This window comes from Macadamia integrifolia, chromosome 3 (assembly GCF_013358625.1).
Source record: "Macadamia integrifolia cultivar HAES 741 chromosome 3, SCU_Mint_v3, whole genome shotgun sequence".
NCBI lineage: Eukaryota > Viridiplantae > Streptophyta > Magnoliopsida > Proteales > Proteaceae > Macadamia > Macadamia integrifolia.
In genome coordinates, this window is record NC_056559.1 from 23,620,660 (window position 1) to 23,645,770 (window position 25,111).

Sequence of the window (25,111 nt, forward strand, 5' to 3'; positions counted from 1 at the left end):
GGGGGGAGGGCAGACCAAAAAGGTAGGTGGGAGGGGATATCCATTGGGGGTGGGGGACCAATCTCCCTGAATGATGAAGAGGAGACACGGGACTCCTTGGGGAGCCGAGAAGAGTAGACTGCTCTGGCACCAGCCTGGTGGAGGAGAATGCCAATGGGATGCATTTATCCAGCCATAGGGACGTCGATGCTCCATCCCCGATGGAGTAGTGGGTGGCATTTATCGCAATGGGTCTATGAAGGAGAATGTTCCTCCATACCCAGGAGGAATTTGGAAGGGTAGGAGCAGTCCAAAGAGAATCCTTACGGAGAAGGGAAGAATAGACCCAAAAGTTCTCACCTAAATTTCTTGTGTTTTAGCCTGTTAGGTAGTCAGTCATGGGTGATATGTTTTGTACGCAATCTTTCTTTACATACCAGATATGGAGATATTCATAACTGGTCCCTATCTGATCGAGTTACATGACTACAGGAACCCATCCTTGTAGGTGAAGCTGAGAAAGTTCTTTTTAGGAGGATGCTTCTTGTGGAGAGACAATATACAATTATGTGTATCCCACCTCAGTCACTCACTAGAAGGCTAAGATGATTTGTGGACAAGGACTGAGATTTAATGACATTTTTGCAAGATGCTGTTTAAATCTCGATGGTTAGGATGTATCATCTCTTCTTGGTCAAATAAAAAATTAGTTGATGTTAAATGTATGACTTGACAGAAAGGATAGTAGGGTGGCAGCCTGTACCTAAAGCCATTTTCTCATTATTTTTTCCATGTTTGGGGATTCAAATCCCTGGCAATGTCAGATTCCTTCTGTGGACTGTAGGTAGTGAAGAAATCTTGATATTCAATCGGTCAGTTCACAAAGGGGTGAATTTCACATTCTCACTAGCATGTTCTTTCTACTAAGGAGAATTATGAAATAATGATCATTTACTCTTTTTTTTTTTGGGTGGGGGGGCGCTCAGCCACGTCCATTGTCTTGAAGCAGTCACCCTGTCTTCAAATGGGTGGATCAATAGTTAGAACCCATTAAGCTGGTCAATGGATCATCCATCTGGAGTGGTAAACCAGGATTTTGAACTATGAAAAACCAGGACCTTGCCATGCTTGTGTACGTGTGTTGGGAAAATACCCTATGCTAATGGTGTGGTTTGGTGGATAGTTTCTCGAATCTCACCGAAACACATGCTTCAACATCAAACCACCACTTTAATTTGTGTCAAAGATGGCTTTGTCCCTTGTATTTTAGTTCCCTTGAAATCATTTCTGATCGATTTTGACTCAGCTTGCCTTTAAAAGTTGAGCCACTGACGTGTATCCCAGCTCCTTTGATGTATCAGTGAATGCCTGAATGGACAGTGTTTATACCGTTGATCCTCTCGTGTTGCAGCTTTTCTTCATAAGAATGTATAGGTTGCATCGTTGTCATGGCATCTAGGTGACCCGAGGAATTATAGGGGCCCTGAACGCAAGGCAACCAAGCAACCAAGGCTCCTGGAAGCATTGACAATTGTGAGTAGGTTATGCATGTGTGCAATGTGTGTGGGATCATTGAAAAAGCAATTTTAAGATCAAGAATTTCTTGACTGAAATATCATTCATGAGAAGCTGCTCTTTGCAGTTTAACAGAGCCCAAAACCCTATCGTTTGTTCTAAGAGGGAGTTTTTCTGATCCTTTTATAGTTTAAGCCCTAGATGTCCTTTTATGTTGTCTCCACCTATGTTGGAGAAAGGGGAAGAAACAAAAAAAGGATTATATAAACAAGCAACTTAGATATACACAATAGCAATTAGCAAGCATTATAGAAGTAATTACTTCATGTTAAAAAGCAATGCAGACTAGTTGCTGTTTAGTTGACCCAGTCAATTGACAAGTTAGCACTACCCGTCTAGTGCTTAACTTGGTGAGTTGGATTTTATATGAAAATTTATAGTTGACAAGTCAGCACCTATTGTTCTTGTGGATATGGTTACCCACGATGCACTTCACTGGGTAGTCTATTTTAGAAGGATTTTGAAGGCTTGTCTTACAAACTAATGTTGGGGGAATTGGTATCTGTAATTTAATAAAGGCTATCCTTCGGCATAGTCTCTCTGTCTCTGTTGGTTCTAGGGTTCCAAATCCTTAGTAATGAAATCTGTTCATTTTGATCCTAGATAAAGATTCTAACTTCCTGGTGCCTAGTGCAATCAATCAAATATGAGACCTGCTCCTGTGCGTATGCCAAATGTGCAGTTTTTGGGATCGAAAACTACGTTTGGGTGTGGACAACAATCTGTCAGGTTGGGAATTGCCTACATAAATCTGAAATTGTATAGAATGAATGATTTGAAAGTTTTCATAACTAAATAACGTGTCTTTGGTATGTAAACCTTCTAAAGGTTGGTGAAATTTTGTTCGTCTTCATTTGTAAAAGTATAGTCATATTTGGTTATTCAATTTATTGCTTTTGTTATTCAAATCATTGTTACTCTCTTCCTGACGCATAAACCCCAATTGGTGTGCAAACAAAATATTTTCCTGATTTTTTATTTTTGGCCACCTCACTGAATTTTAGGAGGCCCATAAATTGCTCCAACCAGCTGACAAGACTCTGAAGACAATGGCTATAGAATTTGCCGAGTATCAAGTAAGATTTCTTTTGTCTATACTTTTTCCATTTTACTGAGTTACTTTTGTAACATTTTGTCTTGCATAATGATTGGCTCCTGACTATGCCCAGTTGTGCTATTGCAATAAATTGAGTGGTGGATAATTTTTCTTGCATGAAAGAAAATGTTTAATGGGTCAACATTGTCCAGGTTTGCGTTGATGTCTTCATTACCACCCAGAGTTATGTAGATATTGCTTCTATCTCCGTTGTCCCGAAAAATACTGGAGGACAGGTACTTAGCTTCTTCTTCTTTGTTGTCTTTTTTTTTTCCCCATATTGTATCCTTAATGTATTGAATAAACTGATGTAGCTACTATTCCTATATCTCAAACTGAAGTTAGAGAACAAATACTTTGTCTTTTTCTTGGGAGTGTTCTTCATGTGGTATCATCAATGGTGACTATGCTGATGTGAGATGTGAGCCTGCATCCTGCTAGCTGCTATTTTATGCTTATAGGGAACTCTCTTACCAATAGTCCACTCGAATGTCTTATGAAGGTCAAGGAAACCAAAAGCCTAAATTCTCATATGTGGGAAAATGAATTCTCCCCGAGTTTCATCAATATTTTTTCCCCGAAATCCCAAATTTCATCAATAAAATCAACTCTATATTCATACGGCATGGGGTACAAACAAGATTAAAATTTCTGACATCGGGTTGGGAATGTGGGATTTCAATCCCTGCAGAAATAAAAAAAATTCAGCGAAATGGCTGAAATCCCATTGAAATTTAGTCTATTTTGATGAAAATGCAGAAATAGCCATTTTGGTACCCAAAAAAAAAAAGTGGAATTTTGCCTTGAAACTCCAGGGAGTGCTTATTCGAGCGTGATTATACAGATTTGATTCATTAGATTGGGGGAAAAAATCCAAAGTAGTAGTTTGGCTTCGGACCCTAGATTGTTAGTGGACAACGTACCCTACTGTATCCTTTCCCTTATATAACCTATTTTACACATAATTTAGTCCTAGAACACACAACATTTAACAACAACAACAACCAAAAAAAAAATAATAATAATTTGAAATATGCATTAGGAATGATTATGAAATTGGAAAACATTCCACAATTGACAATCAAAACCATTTAACATTTCATAATTGTCAAAAAGCGTCGTCATAAAGCGCAATTTGCAAATTAGCATTTGTTTGTCATTCATTATTACAAGTTATTACCCTAGAACTATGTCAGTGCTACAGAGTTCCGAGGAGGGTCAAAACTCCTAAAAGATCAATGTTTCCTTTGGGACTGATGGAACCGTTATGCTCATTCCATCATAGATGAAGGCCATGTCATACTATGCCTGAAGAAACTCTCGAAGTCCACAACAATCCTATAGTTGGCATCGTCAATATCTGCAAGGTAACTCAACCTAGGATATTGATTACCGGGTCGAGGAGGTGCATATGTGGATCCATGGTAACTGGTTGGTGGAGTGGGCATATATGGTTGGGGGCTGAAGATGCTCTCCCCAAAAGATGACCCACCATGTGACTGGCCCTCAGGCTTTGTGGGGAACGAAGAAGAGCTGTACTAGTCATACCAACCGTACTTGGAACTAGAGTTGTCTTGGGCGAATGAGGATGCACGTCATATCCCATACTCACCATATCCACTACTGATGCCTCCAAAAGTGTCAATGATGTAGATACGCACCTGTGGAGCGACTATACCCATCTGGGTATCCAGACAGAGATGAATTTGATTATTTGATCTGGTAGATTTTTTATAGTTAATTTTATTTAGGAGAATAATATCTTTGGTTTATTTTGTTCTATTTATTTTTAGGAAGTTGCATACGTAGGACATAGTTAGAGTTGGTTTTATATTTCTTTTCTTGTTGATTAGTTTCCTTTTAGGATTTCTTTCCATGTTAGAGTCTTTATTTTCCTTTATAATGGTTGTAACCGGTGGACGAAAGCAAATTGAAAGAATGAATTGAGAATTGGTTTGAGTGTGTGCCTAAGTGGCTTGGCAGCTTGGCTGCGTGCGATCATCCTTCCCCCTCTTTTTGCGATTCCTCCCCTCCCCTGCAATTTTGAGTTCTCTCAGGGATTTTTTTCTTTCTCCTACCGGCCCTCCTTCAGTCAAACAAGCTCGTAATTTCTATATCCATGCTATCTTCGTCCTCATCTTGTCTAAATTGACAGCGTGAACCTCTCAAGTAGCCTCTACATGTGGTGTGTACCACATAGTTGTCAAGGTGTTGCTTAGGTGATCACCTTGGCATCTAGGCACCTTGACAACTAGTGTCACCTTGGAGCCTGGGCGAGCAGTTTGGTCAACTTGGTCCCCCAAGCGGGTGTTTTGGTTGACTTGGTTGTCTTATTGGTGTGGCCTTGCATCTAAGGCCCCTCCAGCTCCATGATTTGCCTAGACGTCGTGACAACTATTGTTTGCATTTTGGTCAGCATCTTGTGTGGCGTGGTTGAACTAAGTCTCCCTTGTGAATCATATGGGCTTGACAAGCGGTTCATGTTGTTCCTCTTCCTCTCCCCCCTTCCTCCTAGAAATCACCACCAATTGCAGATGGATCACCCCCATCATCATTGTCATCGTCATCATCACTAGCACCATCATGATCTGATGCAGACGATGATGGTTGGGGTTCAAAAGGCCATGGTTATGTGTGGACATGCTTGCATGACATAAACGTGCCGGCATCAACACCCTTCTTCTCTGCAATCTCAAATTTAGGCCTAAGCCCAGGCTCTTCCAGTGCGGGATCATCTCACACCATCCACTTATAAAGGCATTTGAATCTTCTTGGAAGATGCCGCTTGGCTTGATTGGGCCATTGTCATTATCCATGCCCATACGTATATGTTGCATCTTCAGTTGCCTTTTCGAGTGGATAAAAGACAATGTGTACTCTAGTTACGTTCACACCCAGTGACTGAACATGTTTATGAGAGCACCTTCAATGCTATCTTCTTCAAGTGATGGCATCATGGCACTTTGTGCATATGTACTAAGGCAATGGAATCCCAAGCAGATTGTAGCTAGTGGCTAAAAAGTATGGCATCTCTGAAGTTTTTATATATATATATATATATATCCATTTGTGAGGATCAATACCAGATTATAATTAGATTCAATTTTAAATACTTAAACAAAGTACAAGTCTCACCTTCTGAGCAACTGGAGTTTGTGTTGTCATTGTTGGCAACTATACAAGATGTTCTGGTTTGGCAGTGAAGGAAGTTTCAGACAGTGACTTGGCTGTGAGAGTCAGTTTGGCAGTGATATTGAATTATCTGGGCGTGTGTGGCAGTGTTATGCTGCATCGGGAGCAGTGCACATGCACTTGAATGGCAATTTTATAGGTTCACCCTCTTGTGTCAGCTTTGGAGCCAATTTGAGTCGGTCAAATGGAAGATTTGGAAGGAGACATGCGAATGGATGTGGTAGTGCGTCGAGTCTTATTTCCAATGCAATTGGAGTCACGTCAATCCGATTCTGTGTGAGGGAGATATGACGATTCTCATATCACACTGAAATGGTTCAAGGAGGCCTGTGTCATGGCTTGAGCCACATGCAAGGCAGTAGCAGCCATGGGCCACTCAAAGGCAAGGGGCTAAGGGCCACACACAGAGAAAGCGGTCGGGAACCATGCACAGCATGGGGCTATAGTTGTCACTGCGTCATGGCGATCCAAGGCGGTGGAGGGGTGGCTAATCAATTCAGCGATGAATTGCCCGTTATGGCATTGCCATGGCGGTCAAGTCACCCATGTGTTATTTTTTATTTTCCCTATTTTCTAGAGTTATTTAGTATGCTACAATATATACCCTATAACATATCAAATCAACATTAAGCAACATCAAGTCATCAAAAATCAACATAGCCACATCAAGTCATAAAAAATCAACATTAAACCAAATCATCTCATCAAGTCCTAAAAAATCATATCAATCATCAATGTTTCAGATCTGAAATCATTGGATATCAACTCTAAAGCAGGATATATGAATCTGATCAATGAAGTAATAAGCAATAACAGAATTATGGTTCACATTGTGCCCACCCTGCTCGAATGGGATTATATTCACGGATAAGTTAATAAAAAAATGGGAAATGGAAATAGAGATTAGAGACATGTAAAATGACAAAAAACAAAGCAAATAAATATATTGAAAATTTACCAGAGACGTTGGAGAATCTAGAAGAGCCATGGGATTTAACTTGTCAAAGTGCTTGCCTTTGATAAGAGAAGTACGTAGTCATGTAATCACAGAATTGCAACTTATATTACAGATGCACAATTTATTTTGAGAAAAAAACTTCCCTTAAGCTCTCCTCTTCTTGCTCAAGAGGAAAGTTTCCTCAAGCAAAAATCCCTCATCAAATGGTTAAACCTGGGTGATTCTAACTCTTCATACCTCCACAAATCCTTGAAAGCCAGGACTAATGCCAACTCCATTCCCCAACTTTCGGATTTTGACGAGTCTGTTCTCCTAGACCCAGCCGCCATTAAAGCCAAAGTTGTGTCCTATTTCTCCAACACCTTTAGCCCCCTCCCCACTCCTCAACAACTTCATCCCTAGCCACCTCATTCCCTCTCTCCAAGCCATCCTTCTGACTTTGAGATCCATTTTGTTGTTCATGCCCACAAATCCAACAAGGCTCCCAGTCCTGATGGTTTTAGCATGGGATTCTTTTCCTCCTATGGGATATTATTGACTCCGATCTCACCAAGGCCATCAAAATCTTTTTCTTCAATCCTCCCAAATCTATAATGTCAATCACACCCATGGTTTTAAGTATCTCCGATACCGATACGATACCCTTCGATACGTATCTTAAATTTAGCCGACTGATACGATACATGAAATTTTTAAAATCCTTTTGTATCGATATATATCCTACAATATATACCGATATGCATCAATACACCACCAATACACATCGATACGATACGATATACCTCGAGACGACTCTATGGAAAATATAAAATTGAGGTAAAATGTATGTTTCGGTATGTATTGGTACATATCAGTGAGTATGGGTGTGTATCGATCGGTACGTATCGGTATATATTGGCATGTATCGGTGAGTATCGATATATATCGGTACGTATCGGTGAGTATCGATACATATCGGTGAGTATCGGTATGTACCGATACAGTGCGCTACGGTCATATAATGGCCAAGATGGGTAATTTTTCAGAAAAAACACGATTTTTTGAAGGGTTTTTGTTCCAAAGTTGCTGTCAGACATATTTCTTTCTAACTAAAGTGGAAATCAAGGTTGGGAACAAGGATTTTACATTTATGGGACAATTACAAACCTAGAATTCTTAGTATGATACCCTCAATTTAGTGTTTATGCATAATATATGTTATCAATAGCTTTTTTTAACAAATTCTTTATGCAAAAGTGTTTAAAAAAATGTTTCCTATCCATTTATGTGTGTATTTTTAGCGTATCTTAGTGTATCTCCGATACGATACGATACCTTCCGATACGTATTTTAATTTTGGCCGACCGATACGGCGACCGATACCAATACTTTAATCCTTGAATTCACACCTTCCTCTGCCTCATCCCTAAAGAGGAAGGAGCTTCCTCCATGGCTGACTTCAGACCCATCTCCCTCTGCAACCTTCTATACAAATTCATTGCAAAGACCCTTGCCAACTGTCCAACTAGTGATTCTTGGCAGCACTAATTAGTCTACATTCATTGCGGGACGAAGCATCTCTGGTAATATTATTCTTTGCAATGGCATTGTCTATGGTTTTGAGAGAAAATCTTACTCTCTTGCCTCCCTTCTCAGGATTGACATCCACAAGGCTTTTGATTTCATCCGTTGAGACTTCATGTACAAGGTTCTTCTTGCTATGCCTTTTCCTCCTATGTTTGTCAGTTGGATCCTCTCCTGCATCTCCTCCCCAAAATTCACGGTCTTTATCAATGGTTCCCCGGCTAACCATTTCTCTGCCACAGTAGGAATCTACCAGGGATGCCCCCTCTCCCCCTTCGTCTTCTGCCTCGCCCTTAAAGTTCTATCTAGATCCATTCAATCCCTCACTGACAATCTCCTCGTCTCTCCTATCCCCAAGTGCAAAGCTATCAAGCTCACCCATCTTGCCTTTACTGATGATCTTATGATCTTCTCCAAAGATGACCTACTTTCCATCCAGACCATCATGTCCTCTGTTCACCTCTTTGTGCCCCTTTCTAGCCTTCGTATCAACCTCTTTAAATACCTCCTCTTCCTTGTTGGGGTTCCAGACTCCTCCAAAGCAAGGCTGTTTGAGCTTATTGGTTTCCAACTAGGCTCCCTCCCGGTTAAATATCATTGGCTCCCCCTCATCTCCTCTAGGCTCACTGCCGACCACTGCTCCCCTATGCTCAGTCAAATCCGTAAAAGGCTTCGGCTCTAGAAAGGCAAGCTTTTGTCCTGTGCGGGTTGCCTGGTGCTAATCCGCTCTGTCCTCCTATCATAGTACATCTATTTGTCCAAGGTCTTTCGTCTCCCCAAATCCACCATCAAATCTATTGAGTCTCTCTTCTACTTCTTCCTGTGGAAAGGAACGGACAATGCCAAATTTCTCCACCCCTTGGGTTGGTCTGTTGTCTCACTCCCCAGATCCGAGGGTGGTCTTGGCCAGAGTAGGATCTCGGAAGTTAATTATGCCGGCATTCTGAAGTTCACTTGGAAGCTTTTCTCCAAACCCCGCAGCATCTGGGTCTCTTGGGCTTATTCCTCCGTCCTCCATAGTGAGTCCATCTAGACCGTTCCCATTTCCCCTAATTCCTCTTGGGTTTTGCATAGCATCCTTCATTCTAGTCCTCTTGCCTTACCTGGCATCCATTCCTATATTGGTAATGGGAACTCCACCTCTCTAGATGGCCAATTGGCACCCTAATGGTATCCTCCTTCATGTTGGATCTAGAGTTGTCTACTCCTCCAGACTTCCTAAGAACTCCCTTCTCCTCTATCATCTCCAACGGGTCCTAGATTCCTCCTTCAGGCGTCCGTTCTCTCTCCCCCTCCCCCCCTTCTAATGATAGAGTTGACAAAATCCTCTGGTCCCCCTCCTCTTCTAGGGATTTCTCCTATTCCTCTACCTAGAAGTTGGTCAACACTTTTTGGACCTCCCACCCCCTAGCACAAGGCTATTTGGTTCACTTCCTATACCCCCTTCCTTAGCTTTACTGCCTAAAGACCGACGCACAAAGAAAATATTTTGTTGCGAATGAACAAGATATTGAGGAATTGTCCATACGTAAGATCATAATTATTGATACGGGCCTTTTCCACATAAAAAGGGAATCTTTTGTTACAATAGAACCAGAATTCTGGTTCAGTAGAAACTGGATATAGTTTATTCCGAATCTCAAGTGAAAACTTAAAAAGTAGATGCCGTTGAAGCATCAGAATTAGCATACACATTCCTCTCTAACTGCCTCCCACTGCTGCCATTGTTGGAATGGTGCAGAAGACAGTAACTACCTCTTTTTTGACTGCCATTTTTCCTCCACCATCTGGAGGTGTGTCCTTGCCGAATGTTGGCCATCCAGGTGAAGGCCTCTCCCTTCTAGCGAGACAATGGATCTGGATCGATGTGAATTTTGGTGGTAAATCAATGTGATACTGTTGGAAAACTCGCGTTTTGTGCCAACATCAATCATCTCTATATGGAGCGTAATCTTTGTAGATGAACTTCCAACTCTAGATCATTTGACAAGATTTGGAATGCCATCTACTTTGATTTCTCATCTAACCTTAGCAGATTCCCCCCATGGTGTGGTTTCTGACACACCAAGGAACAGGCTTATTGTTGCCCCTGGGGCTTGCCTTTGTCTATTTTGATCTCCCCCCTGCCTTTAAGGTTGTGCAGTTCAGTGCCTATTGGCTTTGAATATTCCCCCTCCCCCCTCTTTCCCTTGTTATTAGATGATTTATCCACCCAAAAAAAAAAAAAAAAAAGGTGCACTTCTGGTTCTTAAATAACCTGGAATAAAAAGAGAATGGTTCTCTAAAATTTTCGGAGTAGGGGAATGGTAAAATACAATCCTTATATACAAAAGGAGCAACTTAATGATCCTTTGATAACTACTAGTCTCAGACATGTCATCGGTTATTAAGTGAAATGGACAAAATGTCTGAACTGCCCCAAGTCTCTTCTCTTTTTTTCAATAAAATTGTTACATTTTTTTTTCGGGGGGAGGGGTGTTGGGGTGGGGTCGGGTGGCGAAGGGCTTGGAAGTAGACTGCCAAGTTTATGACTTGTTCATAGTGTTACACTAACCACTTTTCTTTCAAGAGCTCCTTTCCTATTTTTTTCCTGCATCACGAAACCTAATAATGATATTCAATTCTGAATCTTCAACCCAAATGATGACTTTGATGTAAAGGGTGGCCAATGTATTTGTATACAACTCTTAAGTGGCCTCTGCATTTGATGCTCGTGACACAAGAGAAAAGCTATTAAGATTTTGTGTTTGAGACATGGATCTTGGAGAGAAAGTCATCTTGAGTGTTGACTGATTGCATGCTATTTGTAGTTTCTTGATGCTATTGTGAGTTTGGACCAAGAGAATTATGAGATACTTCGACATAAAATTTTCTGTTATTTTATCTAGAAAAATTCTTCAACATTGGAGAAGTGTCAACATTAACCATTATTGTTTGAAAATTACTTGCATGATATTTTTGTCTTTTTCTGGCTAATGGGTTCCAACTTTTCCTGTTCCAGGTATATTATTACTATCCTTTTTCAGTCCTTTGTGATTCTGCCAAGCTTTACAATGATCTTAGATGGAACGTCACAAGACCTCAAGGTTTTGAGGCAGTGATGCGTGTAAGATGTAGCCAGGTCAGTCTCTTGTAAGCTTGTAGTCTCTTCACATTTTTACCACTCTTTTGTGCTCTTACTGCTCTTATGTAACTAGAAGTTGTATTTCAGGAAAACTTAACACTGTCCTCTATTTTTGTAGGGTCTCCAAGTTCAGGACTACTCTGGAAACTATTGTAAACGTATTCCCACCGATGTGGATCTTCCTGGGGTTTGTATCATCTTTTATTCATTTCTTAGTTATTGTTCTGTAGTTTAGGGGGATGCTTGTTTGTTACGTCTTTAGAATAGTGTTTTAATCTCCCCATTTTATTGATGATTTTTTCCTCATTTTCAAAACGGATCCCATGGTTGTACCTTATGCACATAGGACTTACAATTTTGGAAATTATACCTGTTTTTTAATTCAGAATGATGCTTGTTTCATTGGTCAGATTAATGAAGTATTTGTCAAGTCCTGATACCAGTTTGTCCATCAACCAAAAGATGACCCGGTGGTGTCCGCTGATCCAATTGTCCTCCTCCAGTGTGACAATTCGTGACATCATAAGTAAATATTTAGGGTATATATGGAAGCCAGTGTGCGCACTGCACTTTGTGGACCCCCACCCCCCAATCTGATGCCCCCTTTTCCTATTTTGTTTTATTTATTCAACAGGGTGACGGGGGATGAGCTTTTGGCAGTGCACTGGATGCATACTAAAGCTTTTCACAAATTAGAATATTGAACATTGAGAAAAGGAGACGGGAAAATGGGAAAAATGGACTGAAAACAGAGAATAATGAGGGAAATAGGGAAAACCAGAAATGGAGGGAATAGGGTAAATAAGGGGGAGGCTTGCTCAAAGAAGTGAAGTTGAAGGGGAAAATTGCAAAGGGGCCAGAGTCTTCTTGAAGTGTGCATAGAAGAAAGGACAATGCAAAGAGTAGGTGAAGTGAAGAAGGGGAATTGGTAATATGGAAGAAATGATTGCAGAGACAAAAATTTACTGGAGAAAGAAGTGGTTTTGGATGCTGGGATGATTGCAAGTTGCAATATGAAGTAAAGAAGTTCAGACACAGATACAAATTTGCTATGTCTAAGTCGCTATTGGGGTAGGAGTTTTGAAACGGCTCTCTCTCTATATATGCTCTTTCTTTCGTTTAGACTGTTTGGGGCATTAGGGTTGTGTAAGGCCTGCTTTAAGTGTGGAGCAAAAAATAGTTTGAGCCATAAAAGATTAATGGAAAATAAATCGTAAAATTCATTGTTTTTCATTTATTTATTTATTATTGAGAACCTAGTGAACAGAAAGAAATGGACATAAAATCATTGGATTCAGCTGGTTCAGTGGTTGAACCATCCAGGTGAATGGGATGTTCCACCCTCTTTTCTTCCAAACTGGGTTGTGGGTCAACCCAACCATAGAATTAAAAAAATAAAAAAAAATAAAAAAATTCTAGATGATTTAAGAGCCGCTCGAATAAAGATAGTTGAAGGAGAGCGATTGGCTTGGTACAGGCATTTGCAATGGGTGCTTTGAGTGCACTGGTAAGGAGTGATATGCTGTCGACAGCAGATTTGAGGTGATAGGACCAAGTAAAATGATTCAGTGGATTTGGGTTGACCAAACAAGTGTGGCTTTAAACAGAGTTGTATTGGTGAAGTAGGATCCATGTAGCTGACCACATGAGGTTGAGGAGTTATGAGTATACTAGTCTGACCATCTGGGCTGGTCTGGGTCTCAGTTTGGTCTTGAGCTTTTCATGTTACTGGCAATCTTTTCCATCTTTGAAACGTCACCTGACGTACCTAAGCTTTTGTACTTACTATCTTGAAAAGCTGTTGATTCTCTGATTTCATTTGTCGAGTATATCTATCTTTATTCCTGCTTCTATTTATGGGCTCTTAATATTATTTTGTTAAATAAGAGTATCTATTAATCTGTTTGGGTATATGGATGCTACATGATGGAGGTTAGTTTTTATCTCTGACTGATGCCTGGTGTTTTCTGCAGATTGACTGTGACAAAACTATTATGGTCACCTTAAAGCATGATGATAAATTCCAGGATGGGGCTGAGTGTGGTTTTCAGGTAGAAATAAAATATTCTTCGTACTTACATTGGATTTCCTGGGGTCTCTCGTAGTATTTATCCAATCTGGGAATGAAATCCTTTTAAACTTGTAGTTGTTCTGTGCTTTCTACTTTCCAGTGTGCCCTTCTCTACACAACTATGTATGGCCAAAGAAGAATCCGAGTTACTACTTTATCACTTCCATGCACAACAGTGCTCAGTAATCTGTTCCGGTCTGCTGATTTGGATACTCAGTTTGCCTGTTTCTTGAAGCAAGGTAATTGATCACTTCTTATGTCTTTTCCCCCCGCTGATTTTTTTGGATTTACTCTACTTTTTCACCTGAGGTTACATTCCTCACTCCTGCCAGATTGTTCTAAACATTTATAAGTATCCAGCATTAAGTTTTTCCTTTGTTTCTTATTTTATTGTTATATTTTTATCTACTGGCTCCATTCTGATGATGGCATGATCCGTGCTTGTTTTATTAATAACTCACTTTGTACTGGGGATACTGACCATTTTCAATTTTATGACATGTGTAGCGGCAAGTGAAACACCTATTAGCTCAATTCCACAAATACGAGAACAGATGACAAACTTCTGCATAAACATTCTGTACTCATATCGTAAGTATTGTGCTACGGTATCATCATCAGGACAACTGATTCTTCCTGAGGCACTTAAGCTTTTGCCTCTGTATATCCTCGGTATGTTCTTTCAATATATGAGTTATTTTAATATCAACTTTATGGTTCTACCTTTATCTTTGTACTGTGTTGTGTGTGCTGAAATTAAGTATTTAGTGAAGATAAGGTTATTTAGATATGCCAAGTGTAGAATATTAATAGATGTGTCAGTTATAAATGCTTGATTATTTCATCTACATTGAGCTTCTATCCAGAATTTGGCATGATTCCTTTTTGTGCCCGTCTTCCTTGATTTGTTAGGCATCAACATGTCTAGGTGTATTTGGAGTTCCCTTTCTTTTCATTGTCGTTCTTCTCGAGGTTTCTCTTTCCTGATGTAATTTTAGCAATCAAGAATTTTGATTTGGTGAAGGAAATTTTGATAAAGTAGTTGGGGCCCATCTGGTAGGAAGTAGTTTAGATTTAATGAACATTATTTCCGGTGTTATAAATGAAAAAGAAACTATTGGTTTAGAGATTAGTGTGAAGAATGCATGTTTGCCCAGAATTCTGGAGGTTCAGCTTTATTTTATTTATCTGTTGAAGAATTGGAGATTCAGTTTGATTGGTTTCTTAAGGCAAGCCATGCCACTACTAGGAGCTGGTTATTGATGAAGAAACTGCTATGTTGGGCTGAGCAAATTCTACTTTGAGGACTGTAGTTGGAATTCCAAGAAAAGATGGAGGTACGATTGCAGGTTTAGTTAACAAATACTATGGTAATTAAGGCTTTAAGACTTCTGATTTTCTAGGCTGTAGCTGCGGCTATAAAACAGTATAAAAATGGATGATCGATGAATATAGATCTGAGGAGACCACTGGCATACCAGAAATTTATAGACTGGAGGATGGTGGCCAAGTTTGAGTTTGAAACCCATGGAGCCTCACTAGATGTCCAAACTCCAGTGATCAAATCAATCTGAAGGTAGACAAGTATAGATTCTGCCAACATGGGAGAAATAACAAGAACACCCACTAATTTCAAAACAACAATAGGCAATAATAGTAAAAAGTCAAGAAGGGATATCAGCAATGCCAATGAGAGTAAAAAATGTTTCAAATGATTCCTTCTGAAACAAGATTGTTAGTGGCACCGGACCACTTGAATGAACCCAACACCCCATTCGCTTGTCTACTAACTGGTTCTCTAAGAGCTATACTTTATTATAAATCAGAATCAATAAGTAGTGATCAAGGTTCAAGGTTTCGGTTTCAAGCCTGGTTTCGATTGAGCTTGAAAATAAAATATTTTGTGAAGCCACGAATTTTGGTCAGTTATTGGTTTCGATTGATGGTTTCAAGGCTCAAGCCCAAATGGCTAAATTAGTTCCCAAAAATTTTAGGGAACCCTATTTTAGGCCCTTTAAAGGTTAAACATAGGGAAACCCTTAGATTGTAAAATGAAAGCACATACAAAATGGCAGTCTGGTTTTGGACCCTAGGTTGGTAGTGTATGTGGTCTGATGTATGAATGCTGTATGCACAAAATTTAGTACTAGAACAGACAGTTCAGTTAAAACAGCTAGAATGAATAAGTATAAAGCTAGAAACCATTTCATGATTATCAAATGCAAGGTTCTCAAGGCAATAAGCGACAAAGGCAAGGAAGGGTGGTAAAAATCAAGGTGATGCCTAGGCACCCTCCAAGCTGAGCCGCCTTAACGCCTAGGCGACGCCTTGATAACTATGATCAAATGGTATTCATGATTCATTACAAAGATATTGGAGTGATTTGGCCAAAAATCACATAAACTGAGGTTTTCTACGAAATTTCCCTTTTGGAGTCGAAACTAGAGAAACAATACCGAAACTTGAAGTGTGGTCGAAATTTCATCAAAACTGCAAAATTTTGATCTAAATCATGCATTTTATACAAAATTTTTGACCGAAACATAACATAGTTGAAATTTGCTCGCAAAATTTTGGGTCAAAACACTGCAATTCTGTAGTATTGCATGCAAGGATTAAAGTATCGGTATCGGTATCGGTGGGCTAAATTTAAGATACATACTGGAGGGTATCGTATCGTTTTGATAGCTTGCGAAACCAAAATATTTTGGTTGATTTCGTGAAATTGCGTCAAAACCCTGTACCATGGCAATGATGAGATTAGAAGGCCCCGCACTATAGGTACAACAGCAGGCCAATAATTAGAAGGTAACAAACTTTTGGTTGACCAATCTCAAAATTTATCATAGCTTTGTGGGTTCTCCCCTTTCTGCTGTATTAGCCCGCCCCCCGCGTCCACGCAAAGTCCCCACCTCAATTTTAAATCTACTATCTTAATGACATTTTGGTAATTATACATGTTGAGGAGTTGGGGACTGGGTCTCCCAAAATCGATTTATCAGGGTTTTCACCCTTTATCAATTTTTAGTTTTCAGGTTTTTTTCCAGCTTTTTGGCAGTTTTTGGTGTTTCTTCTACCTCCGGCTGGTGCCTCTTCCATTAGCACAACCCCCTTCAGGTGCAACCATGTCTACTAGCTCTTCTGCTTCCATTGGCTGAGACACCTCAGGTCGTCCCACCTTTCCTCATTGTGCTATCAAATTTGATGGTACAAACTCTACCATATGCTCGATCCTCATCTCCATCAAGTCTCATGGCTATTACGGGTACCTCATTGGAACCTCGAAGCGTCCAGCCACAGGCCTTGAGATTGACAAGTGGGAGTGTGCCAATTCTCCGGTTATGGCCTTTCTTGTCAACTCTATGAAGCCATAATTCTCATGTAGCTATCTCCTTTGTTACTCTGTTGCGAACGTTGGAAAGATTGTACCGAAGATTTACTCTCAGGCGGGGAATGATGTTCAGGTCTTGGAACTGCGCCAAAAGTTTAGGATCTAAGGCTGAGAGGGCTCACACTATCACAATACTACTATGAGCTACGCACACTAGAGTTGGAATCTATGAGGAGTATACTCCTTCCACTCCTATTATCGTTGGATTTTAGAAACGAGAGGACAAAATCTGGATCTATGACTTCTTGGCAGGGCTGAATGTGGAGTTTGATCAGCTTTGGTCCCAGGTTCTAAGTCATACTCCTTTTCATACCTTGGGTCATGCTTTTGTTGTGATCCAACTTGAGGACAAATGTCGTACCACTATGCTCTCACATCCTTCTACCACTCCCATAGAGAGATTTTCGCTTGCTTCTAGCACTCAGTCCTTTAGCGTAGCCCCACAGTCTAGTGGCACCTCTACCAAAGTTCCAATGAAGTGCGATTACTTTGGTAAGGAGCATCACACCAAGGAACATTGTTGGAGGCTTCATGATTGTTTTGCTAATACATTTGGCAAAAGGGCGAGGGAAGGGTCATGCCGGTACTCTTGGTTAGGCTAACCATATTTAGGTCCCAGACTCTAACTTTGTGCCGAGCATCCTAGCTATCTTGCTAAGATCTAATGAGCTTACTACCCTTTGGTACCTTCTGACACGTCTGTACTCTCCTGCATCAGCCACTGCAAGCTCTACTCATTCCACCCCTTTTGGGTCAGATATCTCTTTCTTTGGCATACTATGTCTGCCCCTTCTACCCTTTGGATTATAGACTCTGGTGCTTCCAATCATATGACAGGCTACTTGTCTCTTTTCTCACAGTATATTACTTGTCCTGGTAATGGTGAAGGTCAAGTTGGCTAATGGGACTTATTCCACTATTTTGGGAAAGGGCTCCATTAGTATATAGTTGTACCCCTTCTTTATCCCTTTCTACACTATTGCATGTTCCCTCTTTTCCTACTAACCTATTGTCCATTAGTAGTCTTACTTCTAGGTTTAATTGCAAAGTCACATTTTTCCCTTCTCATTGTGTTTTTCAGGATCTGATAATAAGGGCAATGATTGGCTCTGGTAGGGTGCATAGTGGTCTGTATCTAATTAATGATGACTTGGCATTGGTCTTTGGTTAGGCTCTTCAGATATCCTCTGTGTCATCGCCCATCTTTGAGTTACTATAGTGGCATCGTTAGTTGGGACCAAGGATTAAAATATCGGTATCAGTCTCTGTATCGGTCGGTCAAAATTAAGATACGTATCGGATGGTATCGTATCTAAGATACGCACATAAATGGATAGGAAACACTTTTTTATACACGTTTGCATAAAAAAATAGTTTAAAAAAGCTATATATAACATGTATTATGTATAAACAGTAAATTGAGAGTATCCCACTAAGAATCCAAGGTTTGTAGTTGTCCCATAAATGTAAAATCCTTGTTCCCAACCTTGATTTTCACTTTAGTTAGAGAGAAAAATGGTTGGCAGCAACCTTGGAACAAAAATACCTCAAAAATTTGTTGTTTTTCTGAAAAATTACCCAGCTTGGCCATTTTATAACCATATCGGTCGATATATACCGATACATACCGAAACGTACATTTCACTTTGATTTTGAATTTTCCATAAAGTATCGGTACCTATCGGTGCTTATCGGATCGTATCGGTGGTGTATCAGTATGTATCGTAAGATACGTATCAATACAAAAGGTTTTTAAAAATTTTATGTATCGTATCGTTCCGTATCGTATCGGTTAGGGCCGATACGGATACGTATTGGCCGATACGGTACGATACAGACCAATACTTTAAACCCTAGTTGGGACATCCTCCTTTGGGAACTGTAGCTAGAATTTTTCCTTCTTTTAAGCATTGTAGTTCGAGTCCCTTTTTTTGTGAGGCATGTGTATTGGCCAAACAAACTCAAACCCCTTATTCCGTTTCTGGAAATAAAAGTGCCACTCATTTTTCATTGATACATTATGATATTTGGGGTCCATCCCACTATGTCTTTTTCAATGGTTATCGGTGGTTTGTCTCTTCTATTGGCTGTCATTCTCGGACCACTTGGGTTTATATGATGCGAACTAAGGGCAAAACCTTCCACTATTTTTAGTAGTTTAATCGGATGGTTTAGACTCAGTTCGGTGCTACCATTAAGATCCTTCGAAATGACAATGGCTGTGAATACTTCGAGGGGTCCTTTTAGGCTTACCTTTTTGCTTATGGGATAATCCATCATACCAGTTGTGTTGATACTTTGGCTCAGAATGGTGTTTCTGAAAGGAAGAATCATCACCTTTGTGAGGCAGCCCGCTCTCTTATGTTTGAAATGAATGTTCCTCCCCAATACTGGAGTGATACGATTCTCACTCTAGCCTTTCTAATCAACCGGATGCCTTCTCGGGTTATCTTATCTTGTGCCGCCAACTTAGATTGTGATCTTTAACAGCTAGATGTAAAAAATGTCTTCCTTCACGGGGAACTTGAGGAGGAAGTGTATATGGACATTCTCCCTGGATTCATGCGTGCATTATATGGACTGAAGCAATCCCCTCGTGCTTTGTTCAGGCATTTTCACAAGGCTATGGTTGCTACAGGCTACTCTCAAAGCAATGTTGACATCACTCTGTTCATCAAGAGATCTGGTGGGAAGATTTTTATCTTGATAGTTTGTAGATGATATTGTTGTTACTGGTGGTGATTTGACAGAGATCTCTCACCTCAAGATATTCATGGGTGAAGAATTCGAGATCAAAGATCTAGGATATCTTCGTACTTCCTTGGCATTGAAATTGCAAAGTCCTCTAGCATGATCTACTTGTCTCACCAGAAGTATGTGCTTGACCTGTTTTCTGAGATAGGCATGTTGGGGTGCAAGCCGGCAGATCTCTATTGAAGTTAACAGTCACCTGAGTAGCAAGGAAGGTGATTCTGTGGATGAGGGGAGATATCAAAGATTAGTGAGGTGCTTGATCTATCTTTCTCATACATGCCCTAACATAGCATTTGCCATCAATCTAACATAGCATTTGTCATCAGTCTACTTAGTCAGTACATGTATGATCCCTACTCAACACATATGGATGGTGTACTGCGTATTCTCCGTTACCTGCAGTCTGTCGTAGGACGTGGCATCATTTTTTCCCCTCATGATCACCTTAGGGTGGAGCCTTCACGGATGCTGATTAGGCAGGTTTTCCTTGTGACCGCTGGTCTACTAATGGTTATTGCACCTTTGTTGGTGGTAACTTGGTTACTTGGTGAACTAAGAAGCAACCGTAGTTGCCCGATCAAGTGCTAAAGCAGAGTTCCGTACTATGGCCCATGGCATTTGTTTGCTCCTATAGCTTCATGGTCTTCTCACAAATTTGGTTGTCCTTACTACCCTTCCTATGAAGCTGCAAATCTGCCATCAGTATTGCTCACAACCCTGTCCAGTATGATGGAACCAAGCATGTGAAGATCGATTGACACTTCATCAAAGAGAAGCTAGATCTGGGTCTTATTTTTTGTGCTTTTTGTTCCCAGTAATGAACAACTACTGATGTATTTACTAAAGGTCTTAGTAGTAAAATGTTTCATCCTATTACCAAGTTGGGTATATGTGATATCTATGCACCAGTTTGGGAGGTGGGGAGTGTTGTCATAATGGATTTTAGGGAAAGTGTCAGATTCCAAACAGGTCCTTGGGTCCTTAAAGGATTTAATGATCCTTGTAATACTCTAGAATTTCCTCTCCATTATCATAAATAAAGAGGGCTGGTGTCATATTTGACACAAGTCATTACCCCGTCCAATATTCAGGAACAGAACCTACTTAAATACAAACACCTTCTTTAATTCCTAATTTCTGTCTACTTGTGCATTCCTAAAACCTTGAACTTGACAGATTCTAAAGACACTCCCTAGTCATAGAAGATACAGAAGAAAATGCCAATTATTTTACAACTCTAGGCTTCAAATTAAAATATCTAATAAAAACAGTTATCTAAGTAATGATTAGTCTCTGAAAGATATGTGGATTGTGCAGCAGCTGTAAAGATACTTGGAGTGCTGAATTGTAGCTGACCCTCCATAGTTAGTCAAGCTGGATAAAACCCAGCCATCAGGTTGCATAAATGTGGTTGGGAATGCAACTGCAGGCTCATTTTAAAGTCCATATTGGGCCCAGCAGTGGGCTCCGGAGGCTCAGGAAGAGGTCAATTGGTATCAGATTGGTCAACTCTGGTCTGTAATTTGATGTGTGCAAGTTTTTTGACTGTTAATATTTTTTTATTGTGCACACGATAACAATGTTAGATGCACCTTAAATAGAGGAAGACACTTAGTATTTGAAAAATATGTTTCTTACTAAAAACCAGTTGGACATAAAAAGTAAATGGGTTCCTTAACTTTTCTTCTCTTCTGTGTCCCCAGCATTGGTTAAAAGTATAGGATTGCGAACTGATGGACGAATAGATGACCGTTCCTATTGGATCAGTCGTGTTTCCACTATTTCCATTCCATTGGTAGTTCCTTTCGTTTATCCCAGTTTGATTGCCATCCATGACCTTGTTTCAAAGGTATATAACACACTTTTATATTTTATTTGTAATATTGTCTGTATTTTTTTGTAACCAATTAAATATTTCCAATAATTTAGCAGGAGACTGATGGATCTCTCATACCCCCTTCAAAGCCACTTTCAAGTGACAATATAACTGATGATGGAATCTTTCTCCTAGAGAATGGTGAAGATTGTTTGATCTATGTTGGGAACTCAGTTAATTCAGATATCCTGCAGCAAATATTTGGAATTTCCTCTATTAATGAAATTCCCACCCAGGTATTTCTATTTATATATTGTCTTATTAAAAAAAAAGTTATATCCCTTGGAAGCATGTCTGTATACTGATTGTCCATCTCATCAGATTGGGTACGTCAAATTGATTATGTAATCAGAACCCTGTTGCACCTCTTTTGTCCGTCATGTAGTATGAAATTTTCTTCTTCTCAGCCACTTAGTTTTTATTTAAAAAAGAAGAAGAAGAAGAAGAAGAAAGCTTGGTTTTCTGAAGTTCTACTGGTTAGATATTTCAGAATAATTATGACACTGGGCTGCTCATTTGGTAGCTTGAAAGGTCCACGTGTTCCTCCAATCATTTCCCCTCCAAAATAAAATCATTGTAATTTTATTTTTGGTTAGCTTTTACACAAAATCATTGAAAGGATCTTGATTTCATCCCTGTTGCAACCAGAATATTTTGGTAGCAGAAATGCAACCATATATGCCATATTTGAATATAACATGGCAAAAATATTGCTTTATTTTTAATCGCATTTTTATAGAATGTTGAGCAGAAGTGCAATGCATTCGTGAGGTGATGTTACTAATGGAAATTCCAGTGGCTCTCCCATATTTTGCACTCGCCCGGCAAACATGATCCATTTGTTTTTGTCCCTGCATGTGTGTTTGTGAATAGTGTAGCTTCTCATTTGAAGTAACATACCAAACTTTCTTGCTTTATCAGTTTGTGCTGCAGCAATACGACAATCCGCTATCAAAGAAACTAAATGAAGTTGTTAATGAGATAAGACGTCAAAGATGTTCTTACCTCCGGTATGGCATATTCTGCCTGGATCTTCTACTTCAAATTTCATCTCAGTGCACATCTGCTATTCAATTTACAAGGCCCCAATTCTTTTCTTTTTGTTTTTGCAGCCTAAGATTGTGCAAGAAAGGAGATCCTTCAGGTCAGTTTAGCAGAACATTTTAGTTCCTCAGGCTAGCTGTGACCATAGTCATGTGAATGATGAATTACAACATTACTCTTATTTTTAACAAACCAAAATCTTCTTCTCTTTTTTTATTTATTTTTTTTTTTTTTTTTTTTTTTTTTAAAAGAAAGAAATGGAGCTTAATGAATCCAAGTACCAGAGTCGTGCTCCCAAAAGGCCAAAACCCTTCACTTCCCTCCACATGCACAAACCCCAGGGTCCATGTGTATTTTGTTTGGTCTCTTAAGTGGTTTATCGCTATTAATTTGGATTTTGTATGCACATAATGTCGCTGGGGCTTTTTTTACATTCACTGCCCATTACTCTGCTAGATTTATTTCTTTGTGCATTTCACAAATTATCCTGCTTCTTTTTGGTAAATTACATTCTTGTTTCTTGAAGTAATGCTAGTGTATATTATTTGCAGGGATGCTGTTCTTCTCATATATGGTGGAAGATAAGACACCGAGTGGGCTGTCTTATGTTGAGTTCCTTGTACATACCCATCGGCAAATCCAAACTAAAATGGTGTAAACCAGCAGTTTTGTTGACTTCTTCCTCAATACTTAAAATGGAGACAAAGCAGAAAGGAAAGCATTAGATTCATGCTTATGAATGGCTCTCAGAGCAGCAGCCCTTTCATTCCTCCCGATGGCGTGTGCAGTTGAATTGCCATTGGAGTTTTGCACTAGATTCATCTAATATATTGGACACATAAGTAGTAATAAATATTCAATGTAGCTTTTGCTATAATTTATCTTTGCCCATGGTTTTTTGTGTCTTCGCTTCTTCTCCCCCCCACCCAAAAAAAAATAATTCCTCCTGTACAACGTAAGAACTGTAAGATAAAGGCTGAAATGTGTGTTGGTCAGTTGTTCTTTTCTCATTTTATTACATGATTCCAACCATGTCTTATAATTCCATATTATTATTCAGAAATCCCCTTTATATTTTCTTCTTTTCTTTTGTTTCCTCCCAAAATTCTTTGTTCTAGTAACTATTTAGTCTTTCTATTTGTGGATATGGAAGGTCTTGTAATTGAGGTTTGCTCTTGAAGGGGACCAACTATTAACATACTCAAAAGCTGCTGCTGTTTTTTTTTTCTAAAGGGGGGAGGGGGGGGGGGACTGCTTTTTAATGCCCTGTATATTTTTTCACCAGTCCAGAATAAGAGTGCTACTTAATTTTCCTCTATTAGTTAATTTACAGTTGATCTGGGTATAGTACCTATATTTAGACTCAAGAAAATCCCATCTTTTACCTTTGTATGGAAAAAATTGCATGGATATTCATGTGAGGATATTTCAGTAAAGGTATTATGAGAGGTTAAATTGTTGAAATTTGACATATGGTCAATATAGATCATTCCTTAGATATCCAACGTAGAATGTGCCTTGTAAGTCTTCCATGTGACACAATTAGGTATATCTACCCATAAAACATTTCACCATTATGGTTAAGAACACCTATTTGTTAAATTCCCGCCATAGTTTTACATTACATGGAATGGCTATAGAATTTATTTTCTATGGATTTTCTTTGGGTTCAATCATCGAATTAAGCTAATTGCTACCCCTTGACAAAATTTCAATTCAATAACATAGCTATTCTAGACTTGTTATGACATATGATCTTTTTAATTGAAATTATAATTAAAATAATATATATAAAGATCTGCATCTCTATGCTTCAATGCAGATAGAGGTAAGTATGTGAAACCAGATGCTGAATTGATAGAATAGAACCCTAGGCTGCTTTTATGGATGATTGCATGGTTAACCTTTTATTGGTTTGAGTTGGCAATACTTGTCTAGAAATGGGTCTACTTCCAAGTTCCAATGCCATTCATTCTCTGGTTGGCTTTTACTTTACTGGATCAACTTATCTGGTTAAATTTATTTTCTTTACCCCAATAAGAGATGTGGCCGATTCCTAGTCTAGGATTTATATCTAGAACACGTCTGATACATGAAGGGTCAATCCACCAATGGATGGGATCCACTTAGGATATAGCATTGGCGAAAAATATGTATGAACTGTTCTTTAGATTTGAGAACCATCTAGTGATAACTGGATTTTGAAAATGAGCAAGAAATATTGAGAGAACACTTGGTAGCGTAGTTGGTGAGCAACAAACTTGGTACAAGCTGTAAACTCGGACATCCTGAGTTTTACTCCCACTAGGCATACCTTGGGCCACTCACATGGGGGTGTTTAGTGTTTTTCACTGTTTTCAGTGAAAGTTGAATGGTTCTCATTTAATCCCGGTATGATCCGGTCCATACGGTTGTGGGGTCAGTATGGGCCCATAGGACTAGTCAGGCCGAAGGACTGGATACCCATCATTAGCAAAAAAAAAAAAAA

At 39.5% G+C, this 25,111-nt stretch overlaps 1 protein-coding gene across 4 annotated transcripts in view; it reads left to right on the forward strand.

The window, feature by feature from the left end:
• Nucleotides 1–23,706, forward strand: part of LOC122073905 (protein transport protein Sec24-like At4g32640) — a 91,424-nt gene extending 67,718 nt beyond the window's left edge. For 3 of the 4 annotated variants that reach the window (XM_042638601.1, XM_042638600.1, XM_042638603.1), the window contains 12 exons: nucleotides 2,559–2,630; nucleotides 2,803–2,886; nucleotides 11,365–11,484; nucleotides 11,606–11,674; nucleotides 13,461–13,538; nucleotides 13,659–13,797; nucleotides 14,066–14,230; nucleotides 21,407–21,552; nucleotides 21,633–21,815; nucleotides 22,501–22,589; nucleotides 22,692–22,723; nucleotides 23,175–23,706. In XM_042638601.1, coding sequence (XP_042494535.1) covers nucleotides 2,559–2,630; nucleotides 2,803–2,886; nucleotides 11,365–11,484; nucleotides 11,606–11,674; nucleotides 13,461–13,538; nucleotides 13,659–13,797; nucleotides 14,066–14,230; nucleotides 21,407–21,552; nucleotides 21,633–21,815; nucleotides 22,501–22,589; nucleotides 22,692–22,723; nucleotides 23,175–23,281 — 1,284 coding nt within the window. In that variant the 3' untranslated portion in view covers nucleotides 23,282–23,706. The remainder of the gene's footprint in view (nucleotides 1–2,558; nucleotides 2,631–2,802; nucleotides 2,887–11,364; nucleotides 11,485–11,605; nucleotides 11,675–13,460; nucleotides 13,539–13,658; nucleotides 13,798–14,065; nucleotides 14,231–21,406; nucleotides 21,553–21,632; nucleotides 21,816–22,500; nucleotides 22,590–22,691; nucleotides 22,724–23,174) is intronic. The other variant, XM_042638602.1, reaches the window with a different exon arrangement.
• The last annotated feature ends 1,405 nt before the right edge of the window (nucleotides 23,707–25,111 follow it).